General features: G+C 38.0%; 1 protein-coding gene across 1 annotated transcript in view; it reads left to right on the top strand.

Moving 5' to 3' along the window:
• Positions 1–16,620, top strand: part of PRKAA1 (protein kinase AMP-activated catalytic subunit alpha 1) — a 30,738-nt gene that overhangs the window by 9,810 nt on the left and 4,308 nt on the right. Inside the window, exons 2-8 of the mRNA XM_054583970.1 lie at positions 3,603–3,744; positions 5,353–5,446; positions 8,856–9,000; positions 10,411–10,498; positions 12,841–13,065; positions 14,646–15,132; positions 15,235–15,361. Of these exons, the coding sequence (XP_054439945.1) occupies positions 3,603–3,744; positions 5,353–5,446; positions 8,856–9,000; positions 10,411–10,498; positions 12,841–13,065; positions 14,646–15,132; positions 15,235–15,361 (1,308 nt within the window). The remainder of the gene's footprint in view (positions 1–3,602; positions 3,745–5,352; positions 5,447–8,855; positions 9,001–10,410; positions 10,499–12,840; positions 13,066–14,645; positions 15,133–15,234; positions 15,362–16,620) is intronic.

The raw sequence follows: 16,620 nt of genomic DNA, 5'->3' as shown, positions 1-16,620 counted from the left end.
TATTTTAATGAGGTTTCGATAGAAGTATGAGGTCTGTCCAGAAGGTATCCAGCCATGTAATATGAAAAACAGAGACATTTATTGAAGAAGATACAAGAAACATTGGTCATAGGACTATGACGCTTCAGTCCCCTTCAAAGTAGGCACCTGGGGACCTCACCCAGTTCTCCCATTTGCCATCAGCTGTCGTGCCACATTTCCCCGAATCTCATTGACAGTCTGAAACCTCTTCCCTTTCAAAGGTGATTTCAGTTTTGAAAAAAGCCATGTCACAGGGCGCCAAATCTGGGCTGTAGTGGGGCCGATTCCTCTGGGTGATTTAATGTTTTGCAAAAAAAACTCTGCACAAGACGTGATGCATGAGCAGGTGCGTTATTGTGATGAAGCTGCCAATCACTAGTCGTCAATAGCTGCAGCCTTCTGAATCATCCGAATAGTTTCCACAGAGGAATGTTCAAGCTTAACACAAAATTTGATGCAGATTTGTTGCTCTACTCACTCAGTCACTTTGAATGCGACAGCCACAGAGTACATAAGCTCATTGAATGGCGTCTGCCACCCCTACTGACTAGTATGGTGACATCATCATTGTTCACGCAGGCCCATTCCAGTCCAGCCTCCTTGGCTGCCAGGTTACATCTGTGTCGCACAAACTGTTCTCGTTGTATTAGTAATGGCTGGACTTTTTCTGGACAGACCTTGTTGTACATCCAATGCATTCCGTTACTCTGTCATCTTTCAGGAAGCTGCTATAATTTCTTAGCCATGGGGGATTTGAGATTAGTTGAGCTATATAAAGGGTAGTTAAATTTAAAGTTTCCTTTTATATTATAGTAACTTAGAAATGACATTTTACTCTCTGATTCTGGGATGAGCCTCTGGGTTACAGTTGGCGGTGTTGCACGTTTGCTTGTTTACTTGTGAAATTCGCTTTGTGGAGACATCATGAATGTTAAAGGATCTGGTCAAAATGGAAGTTGAACGTAGGTGGCAAGAAAAGGATTGAGAATTAGGACTTTGACTTAAACACTTTTCTTTGAGTCTCACTGTAAAAAGACGTTTTTCTCTCGTTGTGAAACAGCTGTACAACTTGGCCTTGGATTTAATATTAATTAAAATATTTAATTAATATTTTAGTAGGAAATGCTTAAAAAATTCAAAGTAATGAGGAGCTATGCCATCCCCTGTTCTGGCCGTCACGACTGCAGGGCCTGGGGGGTGGGGGCAGAAGCGCGCGTCACTCGTCGCCTGGGTTAGCGTGGTGGGGAAATGGTAACTGGGTGAAAACCTCTGCACCCAATCTGTAAGGTTCTCCTTCTTGGGGGTTTTCCAAGGAGGGTGAGGCTCAGCTCTGTCCCAAATCCCAGATCGAGCAGGAGAGCCTATTCAGATTGGCCTGAGAAAAATTCTGTGTTTAAGATAATGTTTAAACACAAGAAGTTTAGGGTATCAATACTGAGTTTTCAACTGAGAAAGAGTAAAAAATATTATATTAATCTGCCAGGGCTGCCATAACAAAATACTACTGACTCAATGGCTTTAACAACAGAAATTCATTGTCTTACCTTCTGGAGGCTAAAGCCTGAGACGATGGCGTCAGCAGGTCCGGTTTCTTCGGAGGCCTCTGCCCTCGGCCTGGGGAGGCCTGCCTTCTCCCTCGGTGCCCGCAGCGTCCCGTGTGCGCCCCGCCGCCGCCTCTCCGCGTGTCCACATTTCCTCTTACAGGGACACCAGTGAGCTGGGGTGAGGGCCTACCTGAATTCTCTCATTTTAACTTGGTCACCTCTCTAAAGGCCCTGTGTCCATGGCCTGTCACATTCTGAGGTACAAGGGGTTAGGGTTTCAATATGTAAAATTTAAGGGAAATGTAATTTCAGCCCATAACAAATGCAAGTCACTAAGAAGGGATTTCTTGTTATTTTGTGTAATATTCAGCTGATAACGATCAAGATTGCCGGGGAGAGCTCGCTGATCGTGGTCTTACACACTGTGTTCTAATTTAGAAGAGAACATTTTCTTCCTGTATAGTTAAAATGTTAAATCACATATTTAAAAATTAATTTTTTTTGTAAAGTGATACCTGTATATTTTAAAAGGTCAAATAGAGCTAAGAGGTGTATTTATAAAACAGAATTCCCTTGCCTCACTTTCAACTCTTAGTTGTTTCTTCTCGTATTTATCTGTTGTTTTTCTTTAAACCTTCACATTTCTCATTGGTATATGCATGCATACAGCTACCTCTTAATTCTTACTGACAGGCTTTTTTGTTTACTTCCTGTTATGGTGGATGAGGATATTCTCTTATACTTTTCTCTACCTCTTCATTCTCCTAATACATTATATTTTTATTTTAAAAATCCATATTTGGTGTTTTCATAATTGTGACTGTATAAAAACTGTTTGGTAAGCCAATATTATGAGTATATTTTCTGTAGAACTTTTAATTTTCCTTGAGTTCTTACCTCATTTTCTTGTGCTTAGTTTTCTTTTTTTAAAAAAAAAATTATTTACTTATTTTTAGAGAGGGAAATGGAGGGAGAGAGGGGGAGAAACATCAGTGTGTGGTCGCCTCTTGCACGCTCCTTACTGGGGACCTGGCTTGCAGCCCAAGCATGTGGCCTGGCTGGGAATTGAACTAGTGACCCTTTGGTTCTCAGGCCGGCGCTCAATCCACTGAGCCACACCAGCCAGGGCTCATGTTTAGTTTTCCTTGAACCTAAATTTAAAGTCTCCACATCTTCAGATGTCTTTGTAAAATCTGTCAGTACAATATTCCATACTTTCTTCCCTGGAAGACTCTATTCTTTTTTCCCCCCATGGAAATAACCATCTTGGATCCTCTGTAACATTTCTGTTTGGATTTGTTGCCTTCTGGGCCTTCTGCATATCTGTTAACCTGGGACTTTGGTCCATTACCATATTGGGGGTCCTCTTAGCTTTCCTTCTGCAGTGGATACCATTTTCTTGGTTCTTGAGAAAGGGTGAAATTTTTAGAGACTTTGCCTCTATAAAAATGTCTAAATTATATCACCATTTTGAATATCAGGGCATTGCATTCAAAATCAAGAGATAATCACTTAATTTTTTTTCTTATTTAAAAAAAATAAGAATTACATGCTCATGAGCCAAATTGTAAAAGGTTCAGGGGCTGTGGACAGGAGAAGTTCGCCTCCAGCACGAGGAGGGTTTTGGGGTGATGGAGCCGTTCTGTGTCTGATTATAATGGTGGTCACACCAGTTTCTACATGTGTTGAAATCTGTAGAACTGTACACCAAAAGAAAAAAGTTCGGCTTATATGTCTGATATTATAGTTTTAAAAATGAAAAATAAAAAAAGGGAATTTAAAAGGGCAAAAAAGAAGTCTTGTCTTTCTCCCTGAGCCTTCCAGCTTCCTGGAAGGAACCAGTGTTAACCAGTTTCTCCTGTGTTCCTCTGCTTAATCACTCATGTAAACACGGGTAAATCAGGCGGAATTGAAAGGAAGTTAAATGTGCTCAAGTGTTTTCTGAGAATACTAAGATTACTCCTCTTAGAATAAATATGTCTACAAATGTAATTAGGCAAGCCTGGCACTAATTCATTAAAATGATTTCTTCCACAGTTGGCAAACACGAATTGACTGGGCATAAAGTTGCTGTGAAGATACTTAATCGACAGAAGATTCGAAGCCTTGATGTGGTAGGAAAGATCCGCAGAGAAATTCAGAACCTCAAGCTCTTCAGGCATCCTCATATTATTAAACTGTAAGCTCTGATTATATTAAATACAGTCCTTTAATTTTTTTCATCATTTTTGTTACCTAATTAATATAAGTGAGAAAGATGACTGGCATTTCCTTGGTTCTTGATTCTGGGGTGTCTTCCTGTCCGTGTATTTGTCCAATGCCATTCATTGTCACCCAAGCCTGTGTTCCTGTTTTGCCCTTGTGCTTATCAGCGGTTATCTTTCCCACTCTTTCTTGTCTCCCGGATCCGTGCCCTTCTGACAGGTACTGTTCAGATAATGTTTAGCGACCTGTTTGCTGCAGAACCCACATCGACTTGCTGGTACAAACCCTTAGCCTCCACGTGAGTAGTCACGTGTCCGTCAGCTTTAGGAGGGTCCCTGCAGTAAAAAGGATTTTCTCCCGGGTTGCTTATATCTGGTAAAAATCTGGTAAAACAAATAACAAAGAATTGAATGTCAGGAATCCCGCATTTCCAAAGGGTATTAACGTTACCATTGTTTTACACTGGCCAGTTTGTAGGGTTTTCAGATTATTTATTTATTGCTCAGCTTTATTCTACAAGCTGTAAGCTATAACGACTGCGACTTTTGTAATGAACTGGCTGACTCAGAATTGGTTTCACTCTCCCCTCTCTTCCTTTGTTGGGGTGCGTGGTTTTAAACACTGGCCATATGCCGATGACCCCTGCATAGCCATCTTCTGCTTTGAAGCCTCTTCCCTGAACTCCAGGCCCGGCCCACTGCCCGCGCTGCCCCTGCACGCGGATGTCCTCGGAGCACAGGAGACTCGGCGCGGCCGAAGCTGAGCTCTCTGTTGGCCTCCCCAGCCTGCCCTTCCCAAAGTTTTCACCGCCTCGGTGAAGTCCAGTTCCTCTGCTCGGAAACTGAGGAACCACCCGTACCTTCTCTGCTGCTCTCACTTCCCACGACCCATCGCATTTCTTCCTTCAGTCCCTTCATCGCCACCAGCCTGGTGTGAGCTGCCTTCCTACCGCAGCAGCCCCTGCATCCGCCCTTACTGTCCCCGCCAGCTCTTCCCGGTGCCGCCACAGTTAACCTGTGAATAGGCCAGATCACATGACCACTTTGCTTGAAACCTCCATCTCCTTTATGTAAGAGCCAGAGCTCCAGCATGGCTTGTAAGGGTCTGTGTCCTCGTGTCCCAGTCACCTCGTTGGCTCCCCACGTGTTTCTCTGCCAGCTCAGCCTGCCAGCCGTCCTCCTACTGCTTACGCAGGAGGCGGGCCTCCACCTGCGTGGTCCCTTCGTGCTCGCTGCTCCTGCTTCCTCCACAGTGGCACCCTCTACGCCCTGACTTCCCTCAGGCGCTGCTCAAATACTGCTTCCTCCAGGAGGCCTTCCTCGAGCACTCCATGTGAGAGTCCCTGTAGTTTGCTTTCTTTCTCTTCGTAGCGCGGTCCCCAACCTGACATGTTGCCTATTCATTTAATGTTTGTTTCCTGGCTCCTAGAACATGAATTCCAGGAGGGCAGAGAAGTTTTGTTTCCTGCAGTTTTCTCAGCTCCTAGGGCAGTACCTGGACTATTATAGGTGTTCAGTAAATATTGATGGAATGAATGAATGGACATGTTTTAACCTTGGCAGGCAATGTTTTCTCTCACCAGGTACCAGGTCATCAGTACACCATCTGATATTTTCATGGTGATGGAATATGTCTCAGGAGGAGAGCTATTTGATTATATCTGTAAAAATGGAAGGGTAAGCAGTTCTTATTTAATCCTGTATCTGTTTTGTAACTCCCCTTATCCCTTACTAGTTATAAGACACTGGAAAGCAATTTTGTTAAGAAGTCTATTTCATAACCTTTGCCCTTAGTCACATATTTGTCTAGAATCATAGATTATTAGAACCAGTAATGACCTTATAGATTATTTCCTTTCATTTACACACATGTGGAAATGGAGACTCACAGTTTGTATATTTGCTCAAGGTCACATGATTTATTAATGACAGAATTGGAATGAGACCCCAGAACTCATGATCCTCAGACTTAATGCTTTGGGGCCTACAATTTTAATATAGATCTTAAAATATTGTAGGTATTTAATCCTTACAAAATATGTTATTAAATACTTAAAGATCTAGGCCTTGCTAGTTAACCCTAGCCACATTTAAATTGCATTCATTTTTTGGTCTCAGGAATCTGATGAACCTGAGTATTTTGAGCAGTGCCTCAAGTTACAGATGCAAAAACTAAGCACTGCCCCCGGCCCATACTTTTTCTCACCTCCAGGCTGTGTGGTGCACAAGTGCCGTGTCTAGAGCTGAGGACCCGTTGTTTTCCCCTCCCAACCAAATGATATGATAAAGTATATCATTTATATCATTCATGATATAAAGAATTTTGTTCTATGTCACATATGTTTACTTTCATCAAACTCAACTCACTATTCAGGTTAATTTTGATTTGTCATCTCTTAAACATTGGTTCATTTAAATTTTAGATATTGTACTTCTCTATTCACTGTATGCCCCTCCGCTTCCCCCTCTCTGCCAGGAAAAAATGGAAATAAGCACAAGTTGAACTGGTATCTTGTTTTCTTTTCTATTTTTCATTTTTTCATCAGTTTGCTTTATATTATAGGAATTGTCTTCAGTTTTTATCTGTTGCTTATTATAATTTCAGCTGTCATTTTTCTCTTTCAAAGATCTACCTTGTTTCCTGAAATTTTTTCCTTTAGCCACTTTTTCTCCACAGATATGATAATCTTATCTATCTGAAAATGACAATGTTTTTCTTGTGTTCCCTGCACTGTTTCTGTACGCTTTGTGCTCCCTGCTCCATGTCGTTGTTACTGTTCATTTTATTGGTCTTTGTCTTTTGTGCATTGTCCCTTCCTCCTTGGTTGTGCCGTCACTTGAGAGTGAGGTAGTAAATGCAACCTCATGGGGGTAGAACTTACTGATTGGTGGGCCTCCATAAGTTGATTAGGTAGTGACCTGTCCATTTCATTAGGGTACACCCGATGCCAAAAATTACAAATATCTTCCCTTGGATCAGATTGTTGCTCCAGAAGAAACCTTCTAGTCTCCCTGAGACCATCAGCTTAGCTGCCTGCACTTGGAAACTGAATGGGGAGGAGGCTGCAGGTGGCCCTAGTTAGTCTGTCAATTTTCACTTCACCCCCGTTTTCTTTCTGATGCCTCATACTTGCCATGGAGTCCTTGAGGACAGAGCTGCGTCAGCCTTACTAAAGAGTAAATCATCGGTCTCATTCCTAGTGGGGAGGAGTTTGAAACTTCTTTCTTTAACCAATTGTCAGACCACTTCTCACTTCTACCTTCAGAAATTACCAATACATCCAGCTTCTGAGTTTTCCCAGGATTCTGTATAGAGACCAGTTTACGATTGGTTTCCATCCCTATAGGCTTAGGTTCCAGTGTCTTCTGGCTGGTGAAGTCTTTATCACTGTTCATCTGCCCTCCAGTTTGGTGGCTCCTCTTGATTACTGCTGTCTCTTCTCTGGTTCCTTTTATCTTTATATAATAATGTTACTTTAGTAATAGTTCAAGGAGTAGAGACAGAAGGTTCAGTCTGCCATGTGTAACTGGAAAGGTACTTTGACTTTTCTAATCTTCCTTTGTAGATTTCCCCTTCTTCATCCTTTGTACTGTATTTATTATTAATATAGTGTAATCTGCATTTTTGTAGCCTATCTCGTTACTTTACCACTTACATTTTGCTTAATTAAGTTTTCTTCTCTTTCACATTTAGAACACATTTTTTTCATTTAGTATATTTGATATAAAGTATTTAAAAAAAATGAACCTACATTTCTTTTAGAAATTAAGGTGTTAGATTGCTAATGCATTAGTATTTTTTTTTAGAGGAAGGGTATCTCATAGTACTTCAGTAGTTTTAATTTTGCCTTAAAAAATTATTTCATCTTTCCTCCCAGATTATCCATGTCATTTAAGGTGTAAAAGTCTGGTTCAAGAATGCTAATTTGTGACCTATGTTAGAGAACTGCATATTAGAGTCCTTTGCCTAAAGGATTTAATAGCTTATTTATTAAATATGACTTCTTAGGAGCAAGCATGTCTGAGTAATGATCATGGACAAAAAGAAAATAAGAAAATACAGAAATACAGATAAATGGAAAGAGAATTTTATTTTATTTTATTTTATTTTATTTTATTTTTTTATCCTCACTCAAGGACAGTTTTTTCATTGCTTTTAGAGAGAGAGGAAAGGGGCAGGTGGAGAGAGAGAGAGACATTGATGTGACACAGAAACATCGGCTGGGGTTGCCTTCTTATACATGCCCCGAGCAGGGCCTGAACCCACAACCTGGGTGTGTGCCCTGACTGGGAATTGAACCCGCGACTTGTTCGTCTATGGGACGATGTTCCAACCTACCAAATGAGCCATACCGGCCAGGCTGGAAAAAAATTTTGTAAAAGAATATTTTAAAAAATGTATTTGTTGCCTAAGTTAATTTTTTCAGTAAGCAGATTAAAGATAAATGCTTTTATATTTTATAAAATAAATGAAATGAAGGTTTTTTTGTTAAAATTAAAATATCTTTTATTTTGGAAGATAAAATAAGATCGTTGCTTGCTAATTCATTAGCAGTGCTTAAATGTTGATTCCTTATATAGTTTAAAGTAGTATTCCCACCACACGTAACTCTCTTGTGTCCTTATCCTGTATTATTTTCCTTCAAAGCACTATCAGTCATTTATTTTATTGTCTATTTTCATCAACTGTATTAGGTCCTTTGTTTTTGTTGCTATATAGCATTAAACAGTACATGGCGCAATGCAGATGAAACATTTTGAATTTATGGGAGAAAACATGCCTGCTGTTATGCAGAAATTAAAACTATTTGCAATGGCTCATGAGATAAAAAGGAAAGCCAGCTATAACCGTGTGTTCCTGAGAGCAATAACATTAGAAGATCGAGTTACTGATTTGGGTTCCAAGACCCTCTTTAGCATTCCTGTTTGGTGCTGCATCTCTCTCCTCTGCATTTCAAAGGGGTCTTATAAGTGAGGTCCATTAGGAAGGTTTTGTGCATGCATACAGTTTTACAGGTTGGAGAATTATAGGTAGAAGAATTTCTTTGAAAGACGCACCATTAAGATGTCTCTCTACTTTCCTTAGCTGGATGAAAAAGAAAGTCGACGTCTGTTCCAGCAAATCCTCTCTGGCGTGGACTACTGCCACAGGCACATGGTGGTCCACAGAGACCTGAAACCCGAGAATGTCCTGCTGGACGCGCACATGAATGCCAAGATAGCTGATTTTGGTAAGGAGATTTTTAGTTTCCTGTGTTCACTATGTTTAATGAACAAGCGTAGCAGTCTTCAGATAACTTTTATTTTTATGTAATAGACTGAGTTTCCCGAAGAACTATATCTTCACCATTTTGTTCATGAGCATACAGAAAGGAGAAAAGATAAGGAATTCTCTTTTCTTAGCTTTATGTCTTTAAAATTGAGGTTTGTGACAGTAGGTTAACAATTTAAGTTGATGGCAGTAGAGACATCATTTGAAAGAGCCTATCACATGTGAAGGAGAAGTTAGTGAACGACCTATTTCCAGTGTGTCCTTCAATCAGTTCTGGAGCAAGAGGAAAGAGCCTGAGGCAGAGCTGTTCAGGCGTTGAAAGCCAGGAGGTAAACTGTATGAACAAATTATTTAGGGAAAAAAGGTAAATGATAGAAAAACTATTTCAACTTGAGAAAGATGTAATTTCAACCTGGATTGTCAAAATGAATTTACTTTCCCTTTGTTTCCTATATAAATTGCCCGTTGACATTATTAAATCTGAAATCTCTGCAACTTTTTTTTTAAATAAACATTTTATTTATTTATTTTTAGAGAAGGGGAAGGAAGTTGGGAGTGGGGAGACCATTGATCGGTTGCTTCTCACATACTCTCAACTGGGGACCTGGCCCAAACCCAGGCTTGTGCCCTGACTGAGAACTGAACCTGCAGCCTTCTGGTTCATGGGCCGGCTCTCAGTCCACTGAGTCACACTAGCCAGGGCATCTGCAACTTTCTTTTACTTAGCTTCAGTTCCAATCAGAGGAGAGTCTTATAAATATTTTCCTCAGTTTTGAATATATATTTTTCACCGTATAGAGATTCACTGAATAGTGCCAACCAGCCCTAAGCTACTATTTTTTTGTTTTGTTCTGTTCTTTGGTAATTGACTAAATTATTTGATTTCCTTATACCTCAACTGTGATAAAAATTTTTATAGAGGACATTTTTGAGAAGGCAGAGGCATCTTTACGGAGTAAAACTAAAAGGAAACTTTGATTTTCAAAATTATTATATCTTATTAAAGAATCAGAATGGGTTTAGAGAATCCTTTAATTTTAATCCTTCTACTCCTCTGTTCTACATGTTTTCCTAGGAATTTCTGTATTAATAAAATTTGAACATGAAGTTTATTCTAGTAAGCACAATGACTAATATCTTAACGTATACTCATTAAATTCCAAAAGTGCACTAACTTTAAATGCTGAAATACATTACAAATTTTAGGGCACAGTGGCAAAATATTTGGGAATAGAAAAGACTATAGGATTTTGTTGGAGCAAAGAATGATCTATTACCAGAATGCAAACTCACTTGTATTATTTAATGGAGTTTTGCTTTTATTTTTGTCCTTGGGAAATCTTGAGTAGTTGATTTTGTGCATTTTCAGGTCTTTCAAACATGATGTCAGATGGTGAATTTTTAAGAACAAGTTGTGGCTCACCCAACTATGCTGCACCAGAAGTAATTTCAGGAAGGTAGTATTCGACACTCCCTGCCCTCAGTGCATTTGTGATTGTGTTTTCCGCCTAGATTTGTTAGTCTGTAGTGCGTGTAGTGTTTAATTCTCATGAAGGAAAGAGACTTAAGGCTTATTCTTTTCTCATCCAGAAAATGTTCTGTTTTAAGAATAAAACATTATAATTAAAGACTCCATTTATAGAGGATAATGTTGGTATGCAAAGTCAATATTATATTAAAGTAGTTAGATGAGAGTACTTACTTTCCTGGTGGAAGAAATTGAAGGTTTAAAACTAGTGAGTTTTAGAGTAGGTAAGACATTAAAAAGTTTGAATAATACAGAAATACCTAGTAGTTAGAAGTGGTTTACTGTTTACTTAAATGAAGAATTAAAAGTATAATGTATAGCTTTAACATTTCAAATAGATGATATTTTGTAGTAGCTTACGGTTTTATGATAAGGGTCCTGGAGAATTGGACCCATGTATTAATAAAATTTTCAGACTTCATTAATTTTGAATTTTAATTCTAAAAATCTTTTAGAGCCTGCAATATTATAAAAAATCTAACTTCTCAATTTACTAACCTAATGTTTGAGAAGATGAGAACCTTTGTAAGGTGCAGCTTTTTGAATAGTTTAGATGACAGGGAAATTTAATTTTTTTTTAAGAGTAATTGTTGTTCACTATACCAATGAAATTCCAAACAGAAAGTTGATTTTGTTTACTATTTTTTGTAATCGACTTTTAAGAACTTTTATTTGAAACATGTTTCTTTGTTTGAATGCTGCACATCCTGATTAACTCACAATTCAGAGATATTATAGTACTTTCTTTCTATGTTCATAAGCTTGCTTGCCTAACCTGCTCAGAGAAATTATATTTCTGTAAAGTCATTGCAATGAATAAGAGAGAAGTATCCTAATTTTAGATTTATCAAGTTTTATCATTTTATATTAACTTAATGTTTAAAATTCTTTTAAAAGAATATTTCATTTGTGTTGTCTAAAGTCTTTTGGGAAGAAAACAATTCAGGACCTAGATACTGGGGGCAGGGTTAAATAAATAAAAATAAATGTATTATAATTATGCACATATGCAATGTGCTATGACCGAAGTCTAATTTTTCTGGTTTGCATAAGACCTTTCTGTAAGGTCGGTATGAATGGAAACTTTTACTTTCAAAACAGTGCTTATTGATCAGTCCACCAATTTATCTGACCAATTTAAAGAAATCCTTTCTCTGAAGCCTGATTTTGAATGGGTTATCTAACTAGTCTGCAGATATATGTAAGGTCTGTGAGCCAGTTAGCTTGGCTTCCTTCCCCAGCTGTAGGCCCCTTTTGCCTTGGTAGGAGATTTCGGTAGGAGTCCATCAGTAATGAACATTCTCAGCTGATGAAAGATCATTTACTCCCTCCTCTGTAACCAAACAACTAAACAAGGGTTTTAAATTCAGTGATGATAGATTTGTTTAAAGTTTGGCTCTGTTGGTTGGATCTCGTGAGGACCATCGTAAGTTAGTAAGAAGAGAAGTTTAGCTATAGTCTGTAACTTAAAAAAAAAAAAAATTTTTGGCATTTTTTTTCCAAAGAAAATACTGATAGAACTAGTATAAAACCTTTATGTGTAGTAGAATTAGTATAAAACCTTTATGTGTAGTATTCAACAGTGATTACACAAACTGTATTCTAACTAATAATTATAAGGGAGGTCTCAAGAAACCCTGGAATATACTTATTAAAAATGGTGTATTTATTCTAACATGTTTAAACTTCAGTCACTTTCAAAGTACTCTCCATTTGATAAAATGCACCTATCAAGGTGGTTTTTCCACTGCTCAAAACAGTTTTTGAACGATTTTGATGCTTTTTAGTGCTTTTGCTGTTTTTTGTTTCCTCTCTTCCACATCAGCAAAATGTTTCTCTTTGAGGACTTTTTTCATCTGCAGAAAGGAAAAAAAGTCACTCGGAGTGAGATCAGGTGACTAGGGAGGTGGGGCACGGGGGCCATGCCGTTTTTGGTTAAAAACTGCTGGACACTCAGCACGGTGTGGGCAGGTGCTCATAAATTACCCACCATGAAATGGGCAAACGTGTTGAAAGTCTTCAAAAGAAATTCACTGAGGCCGAATGCAGCCTCTCACAACAACGCCAGCTGGTGCACTGATACAGATAGGTTCCTAGAACACTCACCCAGTGGGGGAAGCCTGTGCTATCAGGGTCCTGCCTTCTAGAAGATAATTACAGTTTTTTGGGGGTGTCCTCAAATGAAGTATTCATACTTAAAATTTGTGATTAAATGAAATGACTCTTAAGTTAGTAATGTATATTTAACCCAATGGGTATTTCCTGTTGCAGATTGTATGCAGGTCCAGAGGTAGATATATGGAGCAGTGGGGTTATCCTCTATGCATTATTATGTGGAACCCTTCCATTTGATGATGACCATGTGCCAACCCTTTTTAAGAAGATATGTGATGGCATCTTTTACACCCCTCAGTATTTAAATCCTTCTGTGATCAGCCTATTGAAACATATGCTGCAGGTGGACCCTATGAAGAGGGCCACAGTCAAAGACATCAGGTAATGAAGCCACTTGGGGAGGATCAGACCCAACAGTATCAGTGATGCAAGTTAAGTGAAAGAAAAAGTGGCAGGACCGTATGTGCTATTTTTATGTTAAAAATAGTGTATAGATACACTTATTTATTTTGTTACTTAAAAATATACACTATACTGGCTACCTTAGGGAAGTAGGGTTGGTAGGAGGAAGGACTTGCACTTTTTACTTATGCATCTTTACTTGTTTTAAAATTGTAATAATGAACATTATATTACTTTTTAAATTAAAAAAATAACTAATAAAAAATGCTGGAAGGGTGTTAGATTTTTATAATGGCTCTCTAAGCTTTTCTGGAGTATGCTTCATATTTGACTTTTATGTGTTCTCATTAGGATTAATTTCATTAGGTTCACATATTAGGATTATACACTTTATAATAGTAAGTTTATGTAGTAGTCGTTTGAGTTCTGATCTCATGAATTATATATTTTTCCTTTGTTCATCTCAAGGAATGAGGAAATTTTAATATAATCAATGAAATGTATTTTTCATAGTGGTAGACATTGAATCAGTATGAAATTGCTGTTCCGTAGGAAAAAAATCCATCAATATGGCCATTTTCATATGGTTCAAACTCATAGTTTAAATGAGACAAAAGTGATGGTGACAAAACTACTCAAATTTTAAAAAAATGTTTCATTTTATTTATTTTTAGAAAGAGGGGGAGGGAGGGAGAAAGAGGAAAGGAAACATTGATGTGCAAGAGAAACATTGATTGGTTGCCTCTGGTAGGTGTCCCAACCAGGGACCAAACCCACAAACCCAGGGCATGTGCCCTGACTGGGAATCAAACTGGTGACCTTTCTTTTTTTTTTTTTTTTTTTTTTTGTGGGAAAACACCCAACCAACTGAGCCACCTAGGTCAGGGCTAGACGAGCCATTTCTGATGAAGGCTTTTAAAATTCACTAAAACTATGTTTCTTCTACCGTTCTGTCCCCCCCCTGCCCATGGGAATTTCCCTCTGGAGAAATGTGGCTAGGTGCTATATTTCTATGAGATGGAGGGACTAGGAAGGAAGAAGTCAGATGTACATCTGGGATAGTAAACAAGGAAGCATTAGGGAAATGGAGGAGGAGGAAGGGTTATATGTACGTGGCACGTAAAGCTTGAGTGCTCTCCCTTCACTCAGTGTGCTTGCAGAGCAGCCAAAACAGGGACCGCAAAGGTCAGGGCATGCCTTTACCAGCTGAGGAAAGAGACAAATCGTTTTATAAAATTTACACTTTAAAATATCTAAGTGAGGGGTGCCTCTTCTCATTTACATATTTTTTCCAATTTAAATGTGATCTAAAGTATACACATTTCTTTTCCTGTTACTACAGCAATGCTTTCTCCCTCTGAAAATCTGAGGCTACAGCATTTCCCTTAATATGTATAATGAAATGTGAGGCAGAAGAGGGAAGTCTCAGTTTAAAAAAAAAATGGTAATACAGTATGAGTATAAATACAGACGAATTTGTATCCTAAATTCTCCAAACTGTTAATTTCAGTCCCATCTCTACTCAAAATCCTTCCCCTGGCCCTGCCTTTTTCTCTCAGGGAACACGAATGGTTTAAGCAGGATCTTCCAAAATATCTCTTTCCTGAGGATCCATCCTATAGTTCAACCATGATTGATGATGAAGCCTTAAAAGAAGTGTGTGAGAAATTTGAGTGCTCAGAAGAGGAGGTCCTCAGCTGCCTTTATAACAGAAATCACCAGGACCCTTTGGCCGTTGCCTATCACCTCATCATAGACAACCGGAGAATAATGAATGAGGCCAAAGACTTTTACTTGGCGACAAGCCCACCTGATTCTTTTCTTGATGATCACCATTTGACTCGGCCCCATCCTGAAAGAGTGCCCTTCTTGGTTGCTGAGACACCCAGGGCACGCCATACCCTTGATGAATTAAATCCACAGAAATCCAAACACCAAGGTGTAAGGAAGGCAAAATGGCATTTGGGAATTAGAAGTCAAAGTCGACCAAATGATATCATGGCAGAAGTTTGTAGAGCAATTAAACAACTGGATTATGAATGGAAGGTAGGAAGGAAAGAGCATTCTGATTATTAGCACGTTTGCAAACCTGTAGTGTTCTATGGAAGAATTGCTTTTGATGTTGTTTTTGTCCATACCATATGCTAGGTTGTAAACCCATATTATTTGCGAGTCCGAAGGAAGAATCCTGTGACAAGTACATACTCCAAAATGAGCCTACAGTTATACCAAGTGGATAGTAGAACGTATTTATTGGATTTCCGAAGTATTGATGGTATGTACATCACAAGACACCATAGAGGGTGTATTAGACCTTGTTACCTAACTTGGCCTTTTAATCGTTGATTCTTTTGAAGCTTCTTGAATTGTTCCTAGTAACTCAATAGCAAAAGAATGTAAAATGTGAGATTTTGTGCCTTTGTGATGTCATCACTTGTGAATCTTGTTGTTACTGTAATCTTAGAGCATATTGATTTTTTAAGATTATCTTGTAGAATTCTGAAAGGCAGATGCAGCCTAGTCCTAGAGTGACAGTTTATGCCACATTTCTGTTTTTTGATGTGGTTCATTCTGATAAGATAAAGTGTTTTATTTAGAAATAGTCATTGACTTTTTTGTAAGTTTGTATTAAATTATTTTTATATCTGATATTTAATGAAACTTTTTTTTTTCACTTAAGGATTATTAGCTTTTAACTAAGGATAATTCGTTACTAGCTTTTAGAGTTAAGCAACAAGGCACTGTAAATAGATTTCATTAGTAGCTCATAGGACAAGGAATTATGTGTTTCTTGCAGGTCACTTAAGAGACATGTTTTGTAGGGACTTCCAGTTGTTTTTCTCCTCTGAACTAGCCTTTTCCTTCCAGCCAGACAATAGAGACTTAATCAGAAATATGCATCTTTTATAATTTTTGTGATAGTTACATGATTTGAATTTTACTTACCTTTCAAAAAGTGTGCTTAAATAATAGATCACTTTTGTGTGAAATGCACTGTAGAAGGATTCCTGGGACTAAAGGATTTTATGTCCAACATGACTATCATATTAGCTGGCAGTGACATTAACCTTAAACCTAGAATGTTGTAAATTTCTATTTACCAACTAGGATACAATCAGACAACTGATGATTAAATCACTGAAATATTTAAAATTTTAAATTAGGTCTTTTTTTAATTGGTTATCAAAGTAGTGAACCTACTTCACTATAAGATCTTAAAGTAACTTCTTGAATTTTATTAAAGAAACATTAATTATATTGAGTATTGTTTTACTGTTTTAGTAGTTTCAAAATGAAAATCTATACTTAGAAAATGTATCTCTGGTTACCATCATGTTTAGTTTGCCAGAATATCTCTTCTCAACTATTTAGGTTAGTTAACTTGAGGTAAATTAATTGCAGAAAGCAGACTTTTGGTTTTTGTTTTTGCTTTTATTTTTAAATGAGAAAAATGTCTTAAATGCTAAGGTATATATATGATTATAATAGCATACAGTAAATGGCACAAAAATCATGACATGATTTGAAATTTAC

This window comes from Pteronotus mesoamericanus, unplaced genomic scaffold (assembly GCF_021234165.1).
Source record: "Pteronotus mesoamericanus isolate MK-2021 breed Mesoamerican mustached bat unplaced genomic scaffold, CSHL_Meso_final contig_75, whole genome shotgun sequence".
NCBI lineage: Eukaryota > Metazoa > Chordata > Mammalia > Chiroptera > Mormoopidae > Pteronotus > Pteronotus mesoamericanus.
Note: the sequence above shows the minus strand (reverse complement) of the source record. Positions and strands in the feature narration are given on the sequence as shown.